The sequence below is a fragment of the Bombus fervidus genome, chromosome 7 (assembly GCF_041682495.2).
Source record: "Bombus fervidus isolate BK054 chromosome 7, iyBomFerv1, whole genome shotgun sequence".
Lineage (NCBI taxonomy): Eukaryota > Metazoa > Arthropoda > Insecta > Hymenoptera > Apidae > Bombus > Bombus fervidus.
Genome location: NC_091523.1, coordinates 4,183,233 through 4,207,210, shown reverse-complemented (window position 1 = coordinate 4,207,210; position 23,978 = coordinate 4,183,233). Strand labels below are relative to the sequence as shown.

The following is a 23,978-nucleotide window of genomic DNA, read 5'->3' as shown; positions in this document are numbered from 1 at the left end:
TGCGAGAGACTGAGGTTGTAGCTCTACAGATACGTGAAAGGATCGAACGCTCGTGAAAGAATGTTTAAGTAAATCTCGAAGCAAATGCAGAAGACTGTAAAATAAAGAAAGACAGACTGTATGAATATTAGAGTACACGTATTAGGTGGAAAGTGCATGCTAAACGCATCTTACGTTCGGCATTATTTAAATCCAGTGCACTTCGAAGGTTTCTCGCAAACTAATTTTCATCCAAGTCAGATATCTCGCGTTTTAATGAATGTACATCTCACCTAAAACGTCGCACAAATGACGTTGCGTCGCAAGATAACTCGGCCACTGATGCAAAATGGTTAAATGTCCTTGATTTTTGGCGCGTTCACCGAGATGGAGCGAGTTTTTCAAAAGAAAGATACGATCATACACGTTCGCGATATGCGTTTTACGGTCCTACCACTGTTAGTTTTGTTGTTCTCGCGAGCAGATGACGAACGTTAAGCACTATTTAGTTTCACAATATCGTGGTATTCGAAGGTGTTAAAACGCGAACTGTGAAAATTTATGTGACTGTTAGCATCGTCGTTCTGCTTGTACGACGAGGCAGAATCGTAGACGTTCCAATTCTATGTCGTAGTTGTCTCGATCTTCTTATAGCTACACGATGGAATACGAATAACGAGGGAAATACGACGACTGTTGTTGGATAAACGATTTGTGTATAATGGCAGAGTGTTTAGGGAGTGGTTGATGGAAGAAAATTATTCCATCTGCCGACTGCAGTAATGCATTTCGAATAAAAGTGTCGCGCGTCTAAGTCCCTTTTATTTCCTTGTTTTATAACACGCATTGTGCATTTTTAGAATATTAATTCTAAAATGTTATTGATATTTTCTTTTACATGTAGGCGCTTTTTATCGTTGAGTAGAAAGCATTAAAAGAGATTTTATAATTTTATTCAAATTGCATGTTGATCGTTCTAAAATGCTAGAAATTCCCAACGAGTAAAATATGTAATAGGCGATCAGGTATCAGTCGGTGCGTTAGTTCGAGTTTTGCTAAAACTATGCGAAGTTCGCGAAACGTCTGATAGCCGTTTCGCTGTACCAGTACCGCAGACGAGAGTATTGACCCCTCCGGTGATCGAAACGGAAACACCTCTCTCGTTTCCGTCTAACAACTAACTTCGGGTTCTTGACTATAGATTAGCATATTTAGCCCTAAGGCAGCGTATTTCTCGCTGGTCCATAGCAATTAACCGTTGACCGATAGATAATAATTACCTACCGAAAATGAAAATTATAAAGAACATTGTTGAATCCGTACGGTAGGCGTTTCGGTAGGCCATTCTTCACGACTTTTATTCTCCGCGTCTACCTTTTCTAAACTTTTGCTTCCTGTTGTATACCTAGGAAAATAAAGCAAATCGTTATGCTGATTTAGAGTAGGGTAATTCTATACCCAAAATAGCTTCTCACATAAGATGAGTATAAACAATGTGTATAAACATATTCCCGATCTGATCACAATTATGTTTAACACGAAAATGCAACACTATTCGAAATTTCTCAATAAATCTTAAACGAACTACAAAATCATTTCTAATTTATATTCGCAGTTCTATACCAATGAATATTTCGTTAATTTGTTCCTATATCAATGAATGTTTCGTTGATTTGTTCAAGAATACCATTACATGTATAATCGATGATATCTCCGCGTTGTTTTACGATCGTTTAATCTCACAAAATCTCGTTAGGTGGCTTTTCTTCATCTCGGTAGCGCAGAAACGTTAGAAGGCAACTCGCACCGCTGCCTATCGTTACTAATGTCCGCCCACGATCCTCCAGGAGATCGTAACTTCCTTTTTCTTCGAGTTCCAGAGGCCCTCGACGATGTTTCATTGACGTAGCAATTCCGTGTCTGGCTTCCACCTCGCTCGCTCACGCTCACAGAGGACCGTTTTATATGTCCGGGCACCATTTGTACATCGATTTACACGGCTGTATTTCGATATTTGCCGGTACAATTTCTTATAATTGCAAGCGCAATATGGAAATCGATAGCGCGCAACTTCGTGAACTATTTTTCTCGATTGGCATCTTGGAATGTGTATGCAACTGAATTTACCAGAGTTTTCTCATTGAATAAAAGTACTAAACGAGATAAAGTGCATAGAGGATTCTTGTAAAGATTCTTTTTTAGAATGGGGCGGTTGTTGCGATATTTTTATTGAATATTCATATTTAATGCATCCATGTAATTTAAGATGAATTGTGTGATATTAAATCAAATGGACGAAAAAAGGAAGAAGTTTTTATGAATGAAAAATTCTTTACACATAGTATTGCCAATCACACAGGTAATATGAATCCATCGTAGAAAATTCTTTCTACCAAGCGAAATACTACCTTTCCATGTTATCATACCTGTGACTAATCCCCGATGAGACGGACGAAACTTTCCCCGTTTTCCCAAAGCTTTCCTCCTCGAGAAAAATTCACGGCTCCGTAACATGTTCTGATTCACAAATCCTCGGGTCGCCGGTCGGTGTGAAAGCTTCTTAACACGCGGCAAAAATCCCTGGCTGCGTACCCCGACATGATATAACAGGATATAAAATACAGATACAGATTGTGCGACTGGACTGCGTGACATAAAATCGTAGCTCAAGAAGTAGCGCATCCGTTCGTGCGGTGAGAATAAGACATTGTCGTCTCAACGATCCTCCACTTTTATCTGTTCGTGTATGGTCGCGTGCAAATATAAAAAGGCGCGTTGAATATGGGATACGCGTCACCCAGATGCTCCTCAGCGAGGTGCTCACCTCCGACACGTTGTTCGGTGTAGTTGTGGACTTTCGAAACGATTAAATAGGATAAACGACGAGCTATTTACTTCGGTGAGTCATAAGTTACTGCCCAGTTTATATCGTTCTATCTTCAGTTATATATTAGGTCGTCCAGTAAATCTACGCCGTTTATTGTTCCGCTATTTATTAAAAGCTTCCGTTTTCGGTACCGTTTCCATTTTCATTAAATAGACATTTAATTTCGAAATATTCAAGATTTTAGATACGTCCTGAACCAATAAACTTCCCATTTCATCTGGAACGTCATGAATTCTGTCAGCCCGGGTTTACTGGATTCTAATATATTTGACGAGAAACCACGCGATGAAGAGAAAACCGTATTAACAACATGAAATACTTATTGAAAAGAATATAATTTACCGTAGAGGTAACGTCAGAGAGAAATGAAAGAAGAGAGAAAGAATGCTGTAACAAATTGCTGGCAGTCAGTTCTTCCTGTGCACTTTTCAAGGCACGTATTCGGTGAACTCGTGCTTTCATTTGGAGTCACGAGCGATCATCGATTTTCTGAGAGCGCGAAAACGCACCGTTTGCCGTGAAATTTAGCGCATGCACCGATAATGCCGACAATTTTCGTTCGACGTCACGCCTGCATGCGATCCGTGGTCGATCGCGAACCTCAAAATTCCAGGGAATTCCAGAATTGCCGGTAACGTTTGAGAATTCCGAGTGCGTCGAAATTATTCGTTCCTGCGCTCGTTCGTGCGTGCGCGCGACCCGCTCCGTGTCGTTATCGCTCACTTTGGCGAGCGTTTCTTGCACGCGCGAACGAATCAGAGGAACGAGCGAACTAAAGTTCCACAAGTAAGAAACGAGGGAATCCGTGAAGAAAGACGAGTCGATTAGGTGTTCTCAAAAAGAGATTCGCTCAAAGGGCAGAAAATGTATAAAATTTGATTTACTTTCTGCAACCTTTTATTATTTCTTTACAATTTTTTGCAAAGACTTTTTATTAATTAACGATTAACCCGTTTGCATATGTAGGCATTAACGCTACTTTCTTACTCCTTTTGGTAATTCTAACTGTAATATATTTCCGCTGTTTTGTTACATTGATTCAAGAAATTCAACGAATAATTCGTTTCAAAGTTGATACGATTAAAGTATACTTGTATGTTCATTGAACTGACATTTTCGAAGATCGAAGATCGAGCAACGAGTAAAAAAACGTGGAAAGGAGTAAAATAAAATGGCTCAAAATGGATGAAGATAGAAGGCGATATAAATGATAAAAAGAAAGGCATGCAAAGGCGGCAATAAAGGAAAATTTGTAACGTGTAAAATAGATTAAGAAGAAAATAGACGATTGGCGAAGAGTTCGTTAGCTGTTGTCGAAATGTTTCGAAACCGAATCTCATTTGACGTCGCGTGCGCACGGCATTTACACCACATAGTTTACGCGGAAACGTAAAAAGTTAACGTAACCAGGAACGCCTGAAACGCGATGTAAATGGAGGCGGTGCACGAAGAGGTCGGGACTTGAATCGCCTGGCAATTCCTCGAGAATTCAAGTGGTATGGGTGAGACGAAGGAGAGCGCGAGAACCTGAGAAACGAGAGGGAAACGCGGCGAAGACGTCTTTATCCGACTTTGAAAAATGAGAAAGCGGCCCGGAAAGCGAATTGACAATTCCTTAATAACGCGAGCAGATTTATAGTCGGCAGGCACTGACGTGGCGTGTTAATAAGCGGTATTCCCCACGATCGGGTAACGGTGGCGAAAAGAAAGCAAGAGATGGAGGCAGGAGGTTGCCGAGAAAGAGAGAAAGAGAGAAACGAGAATAAAAGGGAGCAGAGGTTGCATCGGCAGCAAGAAGAAGAGGAAGGAAAACGTGGACCTAGCAGGAAAAAAGAACAAGTATGCAGGAGAAAAAAAAACAGGAGAGAGAAGGACGAGGTTAAACGAGGGAGGGACGCGAGGAAGACGAGACAAGAAAGCAGACTGATTGAGGCGATGACTGGAAAAAGAAGAGACGAAGAATCCCTCTAGCGAAAAAGAGGAACTTAATAAATGGGATCTTAATGATTTCAGGATAATATATTAAATTTCTTCTGCAGTCTGTTGAGAGAGAGTACAAACGAGACGAGAGTTATATACGCGTGTATATTTGTGTTTGAGACGAACGATACGCGCGACGAGAATTCGCGGATGGAGAGGCGGGAAAAACGGAAGAGCGATGGTAAATCCTACGGAATTACCCTAAAACGAATTTCGCAGGTAATCCTTGCATCAGCAGACTAAGGGAGGAAAAAGATAAAGCGCGGGGGAATGGGAAAGAAATGGAATATGAAAGAGGAAGAAGTCTGTCGGGGATTCGGTCTGGCTTCGAAGGATGTGTAGGATTCACAACCGGTCGGGGAATTATTCATGCGTTAATAAACAGCGTTCGGGGATCGTGTATATCAAGAAAATGAAATAGAAAGGGAGTTTATCGCGCGACGAGCCAAGCAAACGGTGCTTTAAGCGAGGATGTCGTTTTCTATAAAAGACACCTATTGCTGGAGCTAAAGAAAAGAGATACTGCTCAAGGATATGAGGGAAGATTATAACGTTACTATGTTTCTTAAAGAACTTTATTAGACTTTTAAATCAAATATTATTTTAGACTCTAAGAATCAGGAAGATACTTACTGATATTTACTTTAATCGCTTTCAAACTCTTTTCAAAACTCTTCGTGAACTTTTCACGCCGTGTCAACAGGACTTGAATAAAAATATATTGTTCAGGCTCGCCGCTGATAAATCGTGTTTGCAAATAGGACAACGGGAAAGCAGTCGGGACGAATGTGAGATATTCTCGAAGACAGAACGGGGGGTGAAAGCGATTCTGGTGGATGAGCAAAGAACGAGAAGGCACGAGAGATTGGCAGGTAGAAAATGAAGAAAAAGCGAGGAAGAAGAAGTGGGGAAAAAGTGTGCTAGCGAAAAGGAATCTGCTTGCGAGGGAAAAGGCATGTGCATACGAGCACGAAAGGGAGAACGCGCGCGAAAGGAAAAAGACGGCAAGTGATATCGGCAGAGAAAGGTCGTGGCAACGGATGGTACAAGCGAGAAAAGAAAAAGAAACTACGAAATCCTTTAACGACGACTTTACAAGAGAAGAAACCGCGAGGGCAACGATGGCAAAATCGAAGTTCGCGGCGAATCGAGCCGCAAGTTGACCCCATCTCGTAACTTTTCCTTTTTTCCCTCCCATTCTTCTTCGTCTTTTTTTCCTTTTTCCACTTTTGCTTCGCTACTTCTGCTTCGCTTCTCTTGCTTCGTTTCTTTTGCTTCTCTCGTGTGCAAGACGTTTATACGTGTCATACGTCATTAATTATATACGCGACATACATACAGTGGCTGCCAAACGTTTCCTTTATCATATCTTTGAGAGAAGGAAAGATCTATTACCTAGTTTATAAAATATTATCTCGATAAATTGTGTGCAAGAAGAATTGCATAGAAATTTATATTACTATATTATATATTATTATTGTATTATATGTAATATTATATTATCTTCCGAGGTGTGTGGTTATATATTACATAAAACAATTTTAATATTAAAAATAAAACAGATGTGTTAAAATTAAATTTTCATCGAAAACTATCAAAGGAAAAGTTCGTCGTCTTGTTTTTCCTTTTTATTCGCACGATAAAAATATGTGTTCTTTTTTATTCAAGGTACCAGTTTTTCCTCCAAGTGAAGCAGGATATTCTTCAAGGACGACTTCCTGTGTCGTTCGACCTGGCCGCGGAATTAGGAGCATACGTCGTCCAATGTAAGAATATGACCTTTTTCACATTACTTTTGCAAAATATATACACTTTTAATAAATATTATAGTTACTCGTTAGAGGCAGGTTTTGTATGATTTATTACCAAAACTGACAATAGGTATAAATATTTTCAACGTATATGAAATGAATTTTTATATAGACGTTACTTATGAACCGCGTGTTGCGTCTTAGAAAGTATTACGTAACATGTGACATAGTTCGCAAACATTCTTTTCAGCTGATAACGAATTTTGCTAAGACGACATCGGTGAAAAAGAAAAAAGGTATCTATAAATAATTGAACGAAGATCTTAAAATCCATCAATTTCCGATCACGTAAACTTATGGCGCAACAAAAATATATATATGCAAGTTATTTCTCCGGAGAAGAATATGAAATAATTAGGCGTGATTTTTATTTGTTTGTTTCTCAAAAATGTGATGCAAATAGTCGACGTGAACAAATTACGTCACTCGATCACAGGAAATAAAAATGGAGGATCTTATTCTTAAACGATCAAAAATCTGTTTATCTTGCGATTTCACAGTAAGGACAGATTTTTCAAACCGGTAAAGCTATAATTTTCCGAGGGAAATGCATTATGCAAATGTATCACGGAAGCGAACGCGGCAAGTGCAATCAATCAGATGGTTAATGTTCGCTCGATTTCTTTTCACAACGCGGCTTCCGTCAGCCGACTGAGCACGAAGATTATTACCGCTTCTAATGAACGCTATGATTAAAATTGGTAGCTTTAATTAAATCCCGGCGTATTAATCTTCTCAAGGTCAAAGAAAGTTAACTCGTACATGCGGAAGAATGGGAGGAGTTGGTAATACCGTTGCGGCATTAACATTCAGTTCCAAACATGTTCGTTGCAAAGCTGGATTAACTATTTTCTCGGCCCGAGTAACGAGACAATTTTTTCAACGAAAAGGAACTCGAACCTGTGCTAATTGAACGAAATAATTCAAGAGAGAATCTGTTCCTTCGGCGTAAAGTAGCGATTCTTTTAAAAGGAATAGGTTTAAGAATTCAGGGACACTAGCTAACGTTGCACAGTTCTATTTGATCGCAAAAATAAACCGAAAAGCGTGTTAATTAATATTAATTAATGTTGATTGTACAACGGTATTTGACATTGTGAAATGCAATTGTATTCTTAAAAGTGGTTAAATAATTACTTTTGTAACAGAGCCTTAATTTTAGTATCAATAAACGCAACGGATGCATTTAATCATATTTTCCTTTAAGTAAATTAAAAAAAAATTGTGGTAAAGATAACTATTTGTTATTTTCTATTAAGCCAGGGATAATCTTTCTATTTAAAATCTTAACGATAATCTTTCTCAATAGAAAAAATCTAAACATACGCGTTCAGGGCTTTGTGAATGCTTAACGAAGAACGCAAAGTAATGGTTCGTGAAATACCAGTTCCAGTCAGTAAAGTTCTCATAAATTCCTTTGGAAATTTCATTCAAATTTTATCTGCTAGAACATTCCATCTTTTCAGGTATTCTGCTTTGATCTTGTAAATCTGAAGTTTTAGCGGTGACTATCCTGACGAAAACAGTGGAGTAATAAGATAAATTTTATTATACCATTCAATTCTTAGTACCTTCTATCTACTCTTAACTAACTGGGGAATTTAGCTTAATTAATATCGTAGCTTTCTTCGTAAGTCCACAAATTAATTCCTTCAGAATTATAATATAATAATCCAAATACAAGATGTAATTTCATTACACGATTTATGGAATTTAATGGTAACGCAAGTATATGTTAACAAAAACGCGAAATATAAGGAAACAAATAACTAATTATTCTCATAAAATATTTCAATCAGAGATAAATTATTTTCGCGTGAAATGTACCGATTAATTTTAGTTCGATAATATATTTTCTCATTTTCCCTAGAGATTGGTATTTCTTTGGAAATTACTCTAACAGATTTAATAAGGAAGTTCCAAGAATTTCAACAAAACCTTTAGAAAAATAGTTTTAAATCAGTTTTGATCCTCGTTAAACACGTTAGACACTTTCGTAATTATCGCGAAAAAAACTGCGCTAATTGAAACCGAGAATCACATCCAATTAAGGGAAGACAATTCGAAGAAACAGAGCGCTCTTGGCCGGGAACGCGCAAACGTCGAGTTGCAAGCAGGCGTAAAGGAAAATCGCTTAAGCAAGTAATCTTGCCAAGACAATTACCAACGTGAACCACAAATGGCCTCCGAGTGCTCGTTCCTCATTAGAGATGCCACTATAATTCTGAAAATGAGGCGTAACTCCTTTTGTTTCACTGTCAACGACTCGACTTTCCTGGCATCATCTTCCGGTACGATTTGCACTGTCCTTGAATCTTGCATGCAAAGAAGAGGTCGTTCTGGTTTTCTCATCTGGAATAATATTATGCAAAAAATAGACGGAATCGGGTTTTTGTAACCCATGATAACGTTATGCTTGATCTCGGAAGGCTAGTTTCACGCAATTATCGACGATAAACAGTCGATAATTATCGAGAAGATTCTACAGGCACAGGTTTTGAGGATTTTACGATCACATAAATTTATAATGTAACAGTTAATGATTAGATCTAAATTAAACGTGACTTTATGCTTACGGTATTATGCTTACGGTGATTTTATTTTCTAATATAGAGATGGAAAATAAAGCAAGTTAAGGAAACAGAAAGATTTCAGTAGATATAAAATTATTAATAAAAACTATTATTAAGAAAATTTTTTGAAGAATTTTGTAATAATTTGAGATTTAATGTTGCACATCGTTACTTAATAAACGTCCAAAATAATTAGCTTAATAACTGCTGTTTGGTACCTCATAAATTTCTAGTATTTCGAGTATTAAGTGGTATTGACAGCTTTTGATAAGAGAGAACTTGATTCTAACGATCGTTTTTGCTTTTTCAATTAAATTTCATTTCCTGTGATTTGTACAAATTTATGCTAACGTTTAATCACCCTGTTTAATTAACTTGATACGATTTAGATGCAGTAATTCAATTAACGCATATAATTTCGCGTGTAATCAATTTATCTGTAGTATTGTACAGTAGCATGTTTCTATCGGAAACGGTAAGAAAAAAGGAGTTTGATTCTTTTGCAGTCAAAATTTATTTATCAAAATTATTTTACTACATTGATAAAAAATTATTTGTTTACAATTTCACTCGCATGATTTTTTATTTAAATTTGACACATAACTAAAATAGATTTATATAACAATAACTTACTTATTAACATGCATCGGTTCAAAAAATTTCACTGTAAAAATATCCTGGAATTGCTGCTCAATTTCTACCGATTTTTCACTATTGCTTTCAATCCAAAGATCTTTCTATCAAAATACGATATACCTGGAAGAAACTGAGTAACTCGAATCATTCATCATGTAACCTGATACGCTTTCAAATGAAGAATCGTTGCACTATTCTCTCTATCCCCATCTTTTTTCACCGTGTTACCGCTTGAAAGTGAGTCGTGTCCGATAAGATTTTTACGCGACGGCAATCTGCGTTCCCTATGGTCGAAGTAGACAAAACACGAAGAGAACGATGAAACGTGTGCAATTTTTATCGCGATAACGCCGCCTTGGTTCCGAGTCGTCAACATTGCAAGACAAGGATAGCGCCAGTGGAAATTTCACGGGGCAACGCCTAACGCTCGGGCACGCTTATTTCCGAGAGAGTCTAAACAAAATTGCATGGTAGGTGCTACATTATGCACCCACGCGGCACAAAGCCGCCACGTCGAAATTACACTTCACCATCGTTTCTTTTTCATCGCCTTTCCGATGAACAGGCAATGCGCAACAACGTTCCATCGAATCTTTTTAGAGAACCGCATTCACCCGCTCAGAATCACGAAACATACTTTTCTCTATTTTCTATGAACTTGCATGACAATAAACGTGGAAATTGCGACTAGCTTTAAGTTAAGTCGACATTTCCAATCAGCATCTGTCTTTCTGCGGATTTTGCACGAAAGATAAACGCTGATTGTCTGCGACACGTGTCTGGGGACAATCGTTTGTCGGTGTAGACTTAGCTTTACATGTCTTGAATCGAAAGACAATTGCGAATCGTGCTGAGAGAATTTAAAATTCACTGGTCGTCGAATATATTTTGAAAGAATTTTCGTTCGAAATGAACAAAATTGATCTCTTCACAGATTTTATTTAGTTTGCATAATACCATCTACCTTTTATTTAAATTTTCACTAAATTCGTACTTGAAAGAAGCTGTATTTTCTTAATTTAAATGGAATGCTGTATATCGTAATCGAGGAGTTAAAAGGAAAAATAATATGCACGTTTGAATATATTTTTCACCTTTAAATGGAATCCCAAGAAAAGCAACATGAAATAGAAAAATACGAAAGAGTATCCTCATTTTTACTTCACAGTCTGAAATCAAGAGACTGCACGAGAGCACTTTCGCCAATGGTAAAAACATGGCGATGTGAAAAATCACCACGTTTTCGCCCGTTTTCGCTCATGTTAATCGCGAAAACCTGAATTAATCCAGTACTCTTGCAGGCAAATATCTAGCATGGAAACTATATTTCATTTCTTTGGTGTTACTAAATTTCTGATTGATTATACAAAATTATACGTCGTGACAAAAATTTTCATCGTAAATGTAATTAATTAAACAATTCAGACGTTCGTTAAAAGCAACAGATGGAAGGAACGTTTCGAAAAAAGTTCTGGAATCTTTTGTCCTCCGAGTACAGAGTACAGATAAAGTATCCGGACAAGATACGATTCAACGAAAGTGATGTGAAAAATTCGCAGAACGTTTGAACGGCATGTGATTTCAATATCGCCGGTGAAAAGAGACGGCCATGTAACGAGTTAAACTTTCCTAAAGTGTTTCTAACTTTCCACCCTTTGCAGATGCTCGTTTCTATTCCGAAATACTTCCGTTCAAACATAGGTAGAATAGAGAAAGTAATCAATCTTCGTGAAAGATTTTACTCCTTTCCTGTATCTTTGAGTCAAAGTTCTCGTTTGCACAATAGCGTGTGATATACTTTAGGTATATTAAGGAAAATGACGATAAGAACGAAAATTTTAGGAGAAAATGATATCGTATAAGTTAATACTCAAAAGAAATACTAAAAACTAAAAAATAAGTTAACGGTTGAAGATTTCGAAACATCGACGCGTTCTCGTCTAACGCACGCGATGGAAAGACGACGACGCTGGCAAGAGCCAACCAGAAGAAAGCTTCAGATCCACGCGTTAGTTATCTGCTGCTGAGATTCAAAGTCATGCAAATAGAGAAAGGGTAGATACAGTGGAAGAGGAAAAGAGAACGAGAGAAAAAGATACGGTCGTGTTTGCGTCTCATCGCCGTCAAAAGGGACGAAATGAATGCCCTTTCTTCTTGTTCAGTCTCTCTGCCCGTTGACAACGAAACGCGGAACGAACGAGGAAGGCGTGAAGCTGACGAGAGAGAGAAAAAGGGACATGGCACGCGTTTTGCTTCGCGAAATGGAGATAAACTTCTCTGAATGCGACTGCGGTTCGCCACGGATGAGATCACCGCGCGACGATGGATTGCAACATCTTGAGCAACAGAATTTTACGTGTTCGACTTTCCTGCTTGCCTTTCTTTCCGCGCTTCTCCACGCGAGACGCGCTCTTTCCTTCGATACTACCGAACCAGAAGTCTTCGTTTCGAAACGTGATTCGTCTACCAGAGATCTTGCGATTGCGATTTGCGTAACACTAAAAATACTAGTCACTGTCTGTTTCTTTTACCGCGGTAAAAGAGTTATCTCAAAGTAGCTTCTTAACTGTCTAATAGAAATTCAAGATTTTAATATCCTTTTTATTGTATCTTAATTTTAATCCTCCTTTGTTCTTTCTCTTTGCCTCGGCAATCGTAAAGGTTAAACTAATAAGCTGCTGTAACGTTCAACATAAATGAACGTCTCGTGTGTTGGATGATAAGCAAATATTAGATACTTGGAATGGTGTAAAGAGATAGAGTAAGTACGTATATAGGGAAGATACGTGATAGAATACATATTGATTTTGAGTTTGTTAGTTTTAAATACTACAGTACAATCGAGGATCTTTGAATTAACTAGTCATTGACAGAGAATCAACTGCCAGAGAACGAAGAATAAACAGGAAGAATACAAAGCAACGAGCAGAGAATATATAACAAACAACAAGTTAACGTTGAAAAATTATGTAAAAGTCGAGAAATTTCTTACAGTCAAGGCACGAAAGAAATACTTTCAGTAAAAACGATATTAGCGAATTTCATAATCAAAGCTCGTCTGAATGGAATTGTTTTGTGAAATTCATATTTTCATGTCTATACGTGGAAAATTATCTTTCAAATTTATTCATATGACTTATTCATCGCATCTATTTAATCAAACCCTTGATATTGCACCGTCTCCTTGAAAAATTCCACATTTTCCTTGGTTCATGCGGCTCGCAGCAATTAAAGAAACCTTTTTCTCCCATGAATACAAAAGAAAAAGAAGGGACGAGAGCGAAACTTGGCCGTTATATAGCGTACGCAATTACGCGCTTGTTCAGCGTCGGGAAGTAATTTTACGAGGAAGACAGTTTAACGACGAATATTAATCAACTCGCCAACCAGGATAGTCACTCGTACATGATTTTTATCTCTTTCTCGTTCCAATGTCTCCTCTGAAAATGCACCACTCTTTGGTAACGCGTTTTTCTTTCGAGCAATGAATCTGATTCGTCCAGCGACGAACCCTTTTACGCTCAGCTTCCACAAATATTGGAGTTACTCTGGAAATAAGTAGACCCGGTCGTCGTTTTACGAATAGGAGATAGTGCTTGCGCCAGCGAAAAGCGTTGTCCAACTCCACGGAGATCTCAAACAAGATAGCCAAGGAGCTTTGAGCTTACAATGCCATTACAACGGCGACGAAAACACCTTTAGGCGTTTCTTTCGTTTTTTCTTTTCTTTTTTTTTTTTTCAAGCCTCGCTGGGGTGAATTCCATTATTGTCACGCGTATTTCTTCTTGCACTGTCGAGCTTCCTTCACTCGGACGAGATGGATTCATTTTTAGAGCGCTGTTTCGCTTCGTAAATTAATTTATACTCCCACTGTCGTTCCGCGACTCCTTCCGTTCTTCGAACAAGAAGAAAAATTCTCGAGAATGCCTCATTGAAACACGAACAATGGAATCCTATTTGAAAACTTAATTGTTTCGTACGTTTAACCTGTTATCGTTGCTTCCCGTCGTCTCTTAATGATGCGTACCTTCATATAGATGAATACCACTCAATGAAATTACTATTTTAAGCGATTTTTATTTCAAAGTGAATATTGAATCGACTAAGTTTTCAATCAGAGCTAATTTTAATATGCGACTTGTACTTTTATATCTCTTTGTATAAAAAATATCGTTACGTAACTGAATATATAACTTTTGATTGAAACATTTTTAGTAAACGAAAACACCATTGAAGTAATTGCGTTGACAGAAGAAATTCGACTAGCTCACTTCACTTCTGTAATTGGAAATACGAAAAGAAATAGCATAAAGGGCCTTGGAAATTATTGGTCGAGCGGATAGGAATCAAAGATGTACAAAGGACGGTCAAATGACAGTGAAATGTAACTTGAAAGGATTTCCATATCTTTTTATAAAATATAATTTCAATTTCGTAGATCAAAAGGGTGATTTCTTGCTTACGATGTACCAAATTACTTTGGAACAAGTTTGTGCTCCTCCCAGGAATAAAATCTCAAATAACTAGAGTTATTAATAAAAGCTGATATAAAAGTTATCTGACAAATAATAACCAGAAATAAAAATTTTTAATATTTGTTTATAAATATTATAAATATTTTTGTTAAAATGGCAATACATTGTTCCTTGCATGAAACCTTTTAGCAACATTTTAATAGCTGGATAGTTGAAAAGAAATTTGTTTCGTACTTTATCGACTATGATTCAGCAGCATGATACGACTTTCGTTTTAAGCAATTTATTTTATGGAACTCACGGTATTCGTGAAGTCATTCGATCGGTATTGCCACCAGGATAATATGAATGATCAATTAGCCATATCGATAAACATTTTGTCTTGTTTATTTTTTCAATTACAAAATATTCGCTTTTACATCTTTTATTTTTGCATTTATTGAAAAATTTCACATTTAATAAATGAAAAATAACTGAAAAACAATACTTACAGATTTAATAATTTCAAAGAAGGAAAATTATAGTTAGCTACTAATCAACAAGTCGACATATAAATTACCGTATATTCCCTTACGTCGTTCGAAGTCTAATTAAATTTTCTTTTTAATTTCAACGAACTTGAACTTTTCCTTCGCCTTTTAAACCGAACTAACAAGCTGCACAATTAATATTCGCAACTTTCAACAACTTTCAATACCAAGAAGGATTGCTCCTCATGCCATTCAATACACCTCATTCCCCTTCGATTACCAATTTCCATAGATCAACGATCAAATCGTTGTCTCGTTAAATGTAAAGGTAGAATCCAAAGGTTTTAATTACGAGCGACGACTTTTATCGATCGAGTCGCATTCCTCGGTTCCACTCATTACTTCTTTCCTCACGTACGAGACAGTTCTTCTTCCATAATCGTCCACATGGTCGAACATCTCCGCATACCATTTTCATCATCGAACAAATTCCTCTTGATTTAGACAAAATTTCTGGAACCCTGATAACGCGTTTTGCGGCTTGATTCCGATCGTTTCGTAGTCTACGATCAGCGGTCTCGTAATTACATGACCGAATGAACATACAAGAAATCGACGACGACAAGGTGCAGGAATTCTGTTCTGTATGGTAGGCGAAGGACCGGAGAGAAACCAAACCAGCGAGAAAATAAAGTGCCCCTCGTGCTGGTCTCAGCCGATATTCATCAAAGTCAGTGATTCAATTAAGCGACTAGGATGATTTCTGGAGGGCATTTCCGTGCTGCAGCCTATAGCAATTGCCGGTGACAGGTTTCGAAGAAGCAGAACTTGGGGATAGGACGAAAGAAGCGAAATTCCGACGAGCTAAAATTCCTTTATGTAAATTAGATTTATGCGATTAGTTGCGTAGACATTGAAATGTTAGTTTTACACAACGCGACTAAGTGAATTTAATTGGTTCTGTTGTTAAGCATTTTTGCATTTGGATTTACACGTTACGATGGAAAGTAGCATATTGGGGCAGACTGCGATCATTTAGTCAGCAGCATGTGTCACTGGGTTTGTGAAAGTTTGAAAAGTAGTAAAAAGTAAAAAGTTTAGAAAATAATAACGATAAAATAAAAGATACTTTTCTTTTATATTTTAATAATGACTAATTTTAATGATGTATATTATAATATGAGCAATAATATCTATAGTTGTGACATTTTATAGAAACTAATATCCTACATAAGTGGCATTACGTTCGAATAATTTCTCTGTTGCAATTTACATGCAATGTTGTGCCGTAATGTATTAGGTTCTATTCGAACAAAATGGATTATCTATTGTTTCCTTACAAAACAAAAGAAACTTTTAGGACATACAACTTAATATATTAAGTTCTAAACTGGTGCATCAAAACGGAATTTCTTATACAATTGAATTGGTTACCTCGTATATCTTGATAAACTAGGTGCATCAAAGATAAAAGGAACGAGGACAACAGCTAGACAATGGTAAATCAGAAATATAGATTTCAAATTTCAAACAAGCTTGAGTAATACAATCACTTAGATAGGATTCGTTTCCTATGTTATCGAAAAAATAATTACACGTGTCTAACTATTTGAATATTGTAATCACAAAATGTTTAATTTTCTAATTTTCATCTTTTTTATCTCCAATAGAATGCACAAATTATCTCAATACATATTTATCTCCAATAAAATCCAACAAATTGTACCTCATTTAATTTTTACTCGCATTGCACGATATTCTAAGAAAAATGCGACAGCAACTTTAAGGCATAAATTCTCCCACTTGCATGTGTTTAGATCGTGCAGGGTAAGAAACTAAGGAGAAAGAGGAAAAAGAAGGGTGGACTAGGTGCAACTTGTGCGTACGTAGATTGCAGGATGAGAGTGCTATCATACTTTTTTTTCATAGCGTAGATAATGCGTGCAAGCATCCGGTTGACGGAATGCGTGTTACTAGACGATTTGCTTAATGCTTTAAAAATAAATCGTGAACATGTTCCACGTGTGTACGTCTTGTATGTTCGATGAACTCGTATGTCCGTATAAAGAAAATGTATGGAATTACGTAATGAGAAAACATTAAATATTTGTGACCTGTTACGTATACAATATACAACATATACCAGGGAGTCATCAATTTTTAGGGTGTAATTGCATGTTTTTTTATGAAGAAGAGTTTATACATATTGTTTCCCCGGATAAACTAATTTAAGATTTCAGAAATAAGTGATATACTCCCAGAATTGAATTAATTGAATTAAAATAACATTGAATTAATATAATTGTTTCAGCGGAACTCGGAGACTACGATCCAAGACGACATTCTGTGGGCTACGTTACTGAATTTCGGTTCTTGGCGAACCAAACTACGGAATTGGAAAATCGTATAGTGGAACTTCATAAAACTCTCGTGTATGTTTACATTTACATTACATTCCTTAGCACAATTCCTTAGCATCTGTAAAGGAGATATCCGCTTTCATTTGTTTCACATATAGTATAGAAAGTAAAATGATAGATTTCACAATACACGCAATCAATAATGAAGGTAATTTAAAGTAACAATGACCTCCTTTTCCAGAGGACAATTACCCTCTGCCGCGGAGCTGAATTATTTGGACAAGGTGAAATGGCTGGAAATGTACGGGGTTGATTTGCATCCCGTTTTGGTAGGTACTTGTTGTTTAAACGAAAAAAGGTTACCGATGTCTTAACGAAACACAATAATGTGTAGAAAACCGGTAATCTCGATCCGCAGGGCGAAGATAATGTGGAGTATTTTTTGGGTCTGACACCGAGCGGGATAATTCTACTACGTAACAAGTCCAAAGTGGGAAATTACTACTGGCCTCGAATCAATAAAATCTATTATAAGGTAAGTAAACGTTATTTCTCGAAACATTATTCACTTATGTGTTTTACATATCAAAATTGCTACTATAATTAGCATTAAAATACATAAAGATCATCTTATTACTTCTTTCAGGGTAGATATTTCATGCTAAGAGTCAGCGAAAAAAATTCTGAGGAGAGAACGCACGGTTTCGAGTCACCGTCAAAAGGTGCCTGTAGACATCTATGGAAGTGTTGTTTGGAACACCAAGCATTCTTCCGGTTGATGGCCACCGGTCCACCACCTTTGAGTCCTTACTCTCGTTTCCGCTCGTACAGTCCTCCGTCCAGCTCTGAGAAACACACAGTGATCAGACGGAATCCACCGCCGATTTTCCAGAGGACACCCAGTCGTAGGGCACAGCGACGCGTGGTCGAAGGCCAAGAAATGGTCGGCCCGTTCGTGGAAACACCCGCGACAGTGAATTCGAATCCGAGCAGCAACTCGGTCGGGGGAAATGTTCTGTGCAATACTCAAAATGCGAGACAAATGAATAATTCAAGTCCCAGAAGCACCAGGAGCGCGCCGTGGACTCAGAGCCAACCTCGTGGTCTTTACACTTCGTCTAGTCCTCGGTCGGTCCGCTCTGCGGGAACGGCACCAGCAGTACGTTTTTCACATCTGTTATTTGTTATTAACTTGATTACATTTTATAGTTTTTCGTATTGTGTACCAGAAATGAGTTGAATTTCAATATTCTTAACGTTAATACTATATCGTTATTCACTTTTTAGCTCTTGAGCAGACTCCAACGACGGAGTAGCTCTGTAGAGAGCCAAAGTTCAGGAGACAGTCATAGTCGCGGTGGTCATCGTAGAAGAAGTCATAGTCATAGTCATCGAAGACATAGTCGTCACTCTGATTGCGAATCCGAACTATCAAGAGGTTCGGATACAAGATCGGGCCATCGCAAGCACCGTAGAAAGCACAGAAGCTCCCGATCATCTAGGTACGATTTTCTTGTATTTATTTATGCTCGCCGTCGTCAACGATTAGGCATTAATCGAAAGAAACAACTTAACTGCGTTGATCAGCATCGTTACATTTGTTATCGTACATTGAGACAATTAGACGTCTAAATTCTAAGATATACGTTAGTTAGCCTAATTGGTAATTAATCGGTATAATAAAGGCCCCTAAGACAGCGATGTGAAAACGAAAGATCTTGATAGAACATCTTGTGCAAGTTCATCGACCGTGAGGACGGGAAGGAGACCCTTGTACTCATTATATTCTCACGGTAGGGTACGTAGAGCATATAAAGGTGATAATTATTTTAATGACGACGCGCCTGGGAAGTATGTCTTTAATGTAAAATCACAAGTGGAACGAGCCAACTTAGTTTATCATAAAACACTTTATACTATGCACGAATATTTTGGAATTGAAACATTCTACATATGCGTGCGTAAATCTTTTTAGACACGAATTGGTAGATTCCGAACCGCAATGGAAAGAAGCGCAGAAGCGGAAAGGCGAAGGAGTTCAACGGGCTGTTGTAAGTTCGAATAAGATGTTGAATATTATTTCTTTTATTCGATATTCAGCGATGCTTTCGTCTTCCCTATTTCGTACAGTTTCCCGTGCGTTTTCTCCTTTTATCGTAAATGTAAACTGGTTAAAATGAATATTTTAATAGGTGAGCCACACGGAACCAAGAAGAAGGCATAGAAGTAGACACCGGAGTCCTTCTCAAAAGCAACCATTGCCAGACGAACTTAGGAAGTACGTTTTTTTTATGAAATTGTAACAATACTGAAATAATTATTTATCAAATAGATGTTTCCTTTCTCATCTTTTTATGCTGTTTGTTCGGTAAAAATAAAGATAAGAGGGAACACGTGAAAAAATTGTTTGATTTGGAGGGGTAAGTATAATATTAAGTATAAACTTTTTGTAATATTATTTTGTATAAAATTTTCAATATTATTTTATTGTGTTTATAGCGATATATGGTTAAATTAGTTAAAGTTAGATATTAAATGCATAAAAACCAAATGATCCAAAGTGAATTTTATCTACCTCGTCATCTCCAATACAAATGTAATTTATCTAATTTCAAATGTACATATTTAATGTTAAAATTGCACAAATACTTTGTATTATATTTCTTCCTCCAAATGAAACAACTGTATCCCGTGTACATATAAACCGAACAATCTTAGTATTACCATGTAATATATGTATACTAATCTAATTACTTCTGGTGTGAATGAAATTGAATTATTTATACCAAACAATTTGCACAATGATTTATACAAGGAAGTTTCTGTAAAAATAATGAATTTCCTTGTGTAAGACAACATAATGTAAAACAATGAAACAATGGCTGATTTTGCAGACACTTGGAGTTTGGGCTAGTCGATACTTCCGGAATGACTGAGCAGCAACGACGAGAGATACCATATACGGTGGTTCAATCGCAAACATCCGTACAACAATGTACGCTACAGTCTAGCAATTCTCGATTGGATGACGCAGACTCGTCGTCCCTACCTAGGTACGATGATCTCAAGATGGCCTGCAACATCCAGAGTCATCCTCCGCAACTGGAGGATGAGACGGGATCCGTAGTCATTGTTTGAAATTTTTCCCATTGCATGCGGTGTTCTTTTTTTTTTTTTTTTTTAATTTATTAAGAGCATGTACGTGATCTACTTTAAGCATGCCCCCTATTATTTATTTAAAGCATGATAGGTCCTTAATAAATCGATGAGATTAACAGCTTGTCGCACCTGTTTATTTATTTCCTGGCTGGCACCTATACTGATGCTTTTCGCTATACCATGAAAGCACATTGCTGTTCCATAAAAATACGTTCTAAAAACAATTGTAGCATTTGTACGTGTGTGTTTTCTTTTGAAATGTTTTGTGTATTTTCTATGTAATGGTATAATGCATCGTGTTAATCGTTAATTAATTGTGATCGGTATATGGGAGTGTTGAAGTTCTGGTAGATAATCATTGTCAACGATCCAGATCGAGATTTTCATTGTGCCAGTCGACTCGATTTCCTGAACCCCTCTTTAGGTAGCCAGTAATGTTATTCTCTCCTTAAACACTTATAGACTTTTAAATACATTGGCGTACGTATGTAAGTGATCGACGAATGGAGAAATTGTTAAGTAAAACTTAGTGTTGTAATGTGAATAAAAATATGTATCGTTAGGGAATGCAATATGGCTCGTAGTATGTATTAACCATGTTATGAACGTTTGATAAACTAAAATATGCATCGATGTCGTTGGTGTCCGATCAGGGCTGTGCTTAAATTTTGCCGTGATATCGCAAGATTGTCAAGAAATCACTTTCAGAACGATCGGACCCGTTGGCAAAAGAAACAGAAGAATGATACAACATAGTCGCGACGGAAGTTATAATTTGCCGCCGACCAGGCCGAGTCCAGTCGAGACAAAATACTACGATGGTAGTAGGAGCGAGTGCAATATGAGGAAGGACTTTTATTATACTCGTAACAACAGAATATTAATAGGAAGTAATGTGGACAGTGGGCTCGGGGAAAGTACACCGCAGGAATTTTCAAGTTGCTGCTCAAGTTCCGCCGACAGCGCTAAGCCTACTCGGGTAGTACGTATTTTTTCGCTTGTTCGTTTATGACAACGTCAATTTTTCGTTTATCGATTTTGGTTTCGAGTGAAACTCATTATTTTCTTTACTTCTGCTTTCTACACGTAATTATACTTCACTATGTTATTGCTTGAAATGCAAAATATTACTAGAAAATAATGGGTAACACTTTTGCTTCAAGTAGTTTAAGCTTTTTGCTTTTAAGAAAGAAAGAAGGATTACTATAATCTTAAATGATAGATAAATTGTCTTTATTAAGATTGTGCACTTATTGTACGAAAATCTTTTAGATGCACTGAACGCTTTTTATACATACATGTGGTTAAGGCTTGCTATTTCCTTCTCTGCTAGCCACAGTATTTTGTTACATCATTTTTCTTCTTTTTGAATCATAGTGCGATAAGAAAAATTGATTCAATGAAATACTGTTGCTAGAATGTAGTGTGTTGTATCGTACAATCTTCTGCATAGTAAATTAGTAAAATAGTTTTGTTTGGTATAGCCGCAAATGCAATTAGGGGGAGAGGTACGCTATGAACTGTCTCCAAATCAAGAAATCTACCCTCCTGTTGATACTACTCTGGATGCTGTTCTTCAGCCCATTATATCGTAAGTGCTTCTTTTCATTGCTTTGTGCTTCCCTTTTACAATAATATCTAGTAAAAAATTAAAATTAAGTTCGGCTTTATTAATAACTAATGCACTACATGCTGCTGTTACACATATGCACACAGTTACACCTTCCGAAAAGTATTGGTATTTTCAAATAAATTTTAGTATACCATATTTTTGTACTTTGAAATGGTTTTTATTTGGAACAATTATTTTTAAATAAGTTTATTTCTAAATAAACTTATACCACGGTACATTTTATTTTATACTGTTTCAGAACTTTAACAAGGAGGCAACGGAACCGCCCGAAATGAGCATGAAGCTTTAGATAAATACAAAATAGACATTTATGCACATATTGTATATTTAAGAAAGTTTTATACCTCATTCAAATTAAATATCTATAATCCCATCAATCACTGAATCTTATGAAATGGAACAACGTAAACAATGAATTAAATGCGTAGCACTTTTATTCCTTGATTAAAAAAGTGTCCCTAATCTCTAGTCCTTATTTAGTTCTCTTTAGATGCCATGTGCCTCATTAGGTTTCCTATAAATTTTTCCATCTTTTTTAAATCTTGTGCTATCTCTGTTTTATATTGTAGACACTATGGAAGAAAATTATAAATGTATTATTGAAGTAGATTTTTAAGACTTACAAGGTAAGTTGTATAAGGATAAAGCTTACCGTTCTGTTATCTGTAAGTTTTAGACATAGAACACCTTTATTATGGCAATATTTCATTGTATACCGAGCCTAAAATGACAAAGTAATAAATTATAGACTTCATGATTATTGAACTATTTATAAATGTGATCTGCCTTTATAAACTTTATTTATTTCACCTGTAATCTAATATTAAAATAAATAAATATTTTGCACAGAATACATTTGTATTATTCATATACCAATTAATACAGTGAAAATTCACGTTCTAAAAATTTTACAGTTCTATATGATATATTTTTTAGTTAAAAAATTTGTTTAAGTAGAGTTTAGTTTCCAATATGCATGTCATGTCATACCCATCTCAGTTACCATTTATAACCTATGTTTTATAACCTATACTTTATGTTATTAACTAGAATATATCTCAATATGTATTTTATGAATAAAAAATGTATAAATGAATATTAATTTAATTAAAACACACCTTCATTGGGTCTTGAAGATATAACCTCTCAGCACCTTTTTCAAATTCTTCCCACGAACTTAAATATGTCATCTTTATTTGTAACAAAGCAAGAACTATACAGACAAAATTATAGTACGTTAATAATTCTATTAGGAATAAAAATTTGTATTCAACACATTGCCAGAAAAGACGTTGATTTTAAGGAAGGCAAAATGTGAGGAAAACATAAACAGCTGCCTTGTTGGAAGCGGAATTCTGGAATGATCAACGTGAAAAAATTGTTTTCGTGATCCTTTCGTCCCTGTAGGTAAGTTAGTGTATTACCCTTGTTTGCCGGCGCGCCGCACTGCGGCCGCGGACGAGGTACACAATAGACATAACCACGGTCGTATAAACAGAACTGCTGAACCATAGACAATATATAAGAGTAGACAGATCACCTTATGGATTTTCTTGATTTAACATGATTCCTTTTAGAAATTCTATACTGTTTTTAGCGTCCTCTACTTATAAACAATGAGCATTTGATAAAGTACTTTTAAAAAAATACTAATAAGAGCCAACAGAACTTATGTGTTCATGCGTCTGTGGTTACAGAGACAGAGGACGTCTGATGGGCATTTGTAGGTTCGATTTGCATCACAATATTATTAAACTAAATAATTTAAAACTAATAAAATATCTTTAAAAATTTCTTTAACAGATACACCATGCATGTATGTATTTTAAGAAATAAAGTGTATTTAATACATGTTTATAATTTGTATTGTATCTCAATCTAGAAGGAAATCAATGCATTTAATAATTTACACGAGGCTCATTTATTGAGAAAAAAAAGTTTTAGTGATTGTTATACATATTTTTGTATTTTTATAGTAATTTTGTTTTTGTTCTAAATGATAGTAATGTTTTAAT

The 23,978-nt window shown here is 36.4% G+C and overlaps 2 protein-coding genes across 6 annotated transcripts in view; one reads left to right on the top strand and one right to left on the bottom strand.

Annotated features, from left to right (window-relative positions):
* Window positions 1-22,340, top strand: part of LOC139988967 (band 4.1-like protein 4A) — a 60,720-nt gene extending 38,380 nt beyond the window's left edge. Inside the window, exons 5-16 of one of the 4 annotated variants that reach the window (XM_072006794.1) lie at window positions 6,515-6,612; window positions 17,123-17,243; window positions 17,413-17,500; window positions 17,566-17,706; window positions 17,818-18,330; window positions 18,459-18,673; window positions 19,147-19,222; window positions 19,364-19,449; window positions 20,066-20,224; window positions 21,039-21,312; window positions 21,815-21,921; window positions 22,202-22,340. In XM_072006794.1, the coding sequence (XP_071862895.1) occupies window positions 6,515-6,612; window positions 17,123-17,243; window positions 17,413-17,500; window positions 17,566-17,706; window positions 17,818-18,330; window positions 18,459-18,673; window positions 19,147-19,222; window positions 19,364-19,449; window positions 20,066-20,224; window positions 21,039-21,312; window positions 21,815-21,921; window positions 22,202-22,238 (1,915 nt within the window). In that variant the 3' untranslated portion in view covers window positions 22,239-22,340. The remainder of the gene's footprint in view (window positions 1-6,514; window positions 6,613-17,122; window positions 17,244-17,412; window positions 17,501-17,565; window positions 17,707-17,817; window positions 18,331-18,458; window positions 18,674-19,146; window positions 19,223-19,363; window positions 19,450-20,065; window positions 20,225-21,038; window positions 21,313-21,814; window positions 21,922-22,201) is intronic. The other 3 variants (XM_072006798.1, XM_072006799.1, XM_072006800.1) reach the window with 3 other exon arrangements.
* Srp9 (signal recognition particle 9) lies at window positions 20,333-23,358 on the bottom strand. 2 transcript variants are annotated; one of them, XR_011800238.1, is made up of 4 exons: window positions 23,082-23,358; window positions 22,616-22,684; window positions 22,308-22,535; window positions 20,333-21,968 (listed from the first exon to the last, which is right to left on the bottom strand). XR_011800238.1 is itself a non-coding variant. In XM_072006811.1 (3 exons), exons 1-3 carry the CDS (start codon window positions 23,151-23,153, stop codon window positions 22,440-22,442), a joined length of 237 nt encoding a protein of 78 aa, XP_071862912.1. In that variant the 5' UTR covers window positions 23,154-23,358; the 3' UTR covers window positions 22,164-22,439. The 2 variants fall into 2 exon arrangements, 1 of the variants encoding a protein (XP_071862912.1); XM_072006811.1 differs by lacking the exon at window positions 20,333-21,968 and having other exon boundaries at window positions 22,164-22,535.
* Window positions 23,359-23,978: the final 620 nt, after the last annotated feature.

Bases quoted from the DNA above. Each gene is read 5' to 3' on its own strand.
- Srp9 (XM_072006811.1), bottom strand. From the start codon at position 23,153: ATGACATATTTAAGTTCGTGGGAAGAATTTGAAAAAGGTGCTGAGAGG. The intron at 22,685-23,081 runs GTGTGTTTTAAT...TTGTCATTTTAG, and splicing joins ATCTTCAAGACCCAATGAAG to GCTCGGTATACAATGAAATA. The intron at 22,536-22,615 runs GTAAGCTTTATC...TTTCTTCCATAG, and splicing joins AACTTACAGATAACAGAACG to TGTCTACAATATAAAACAGA.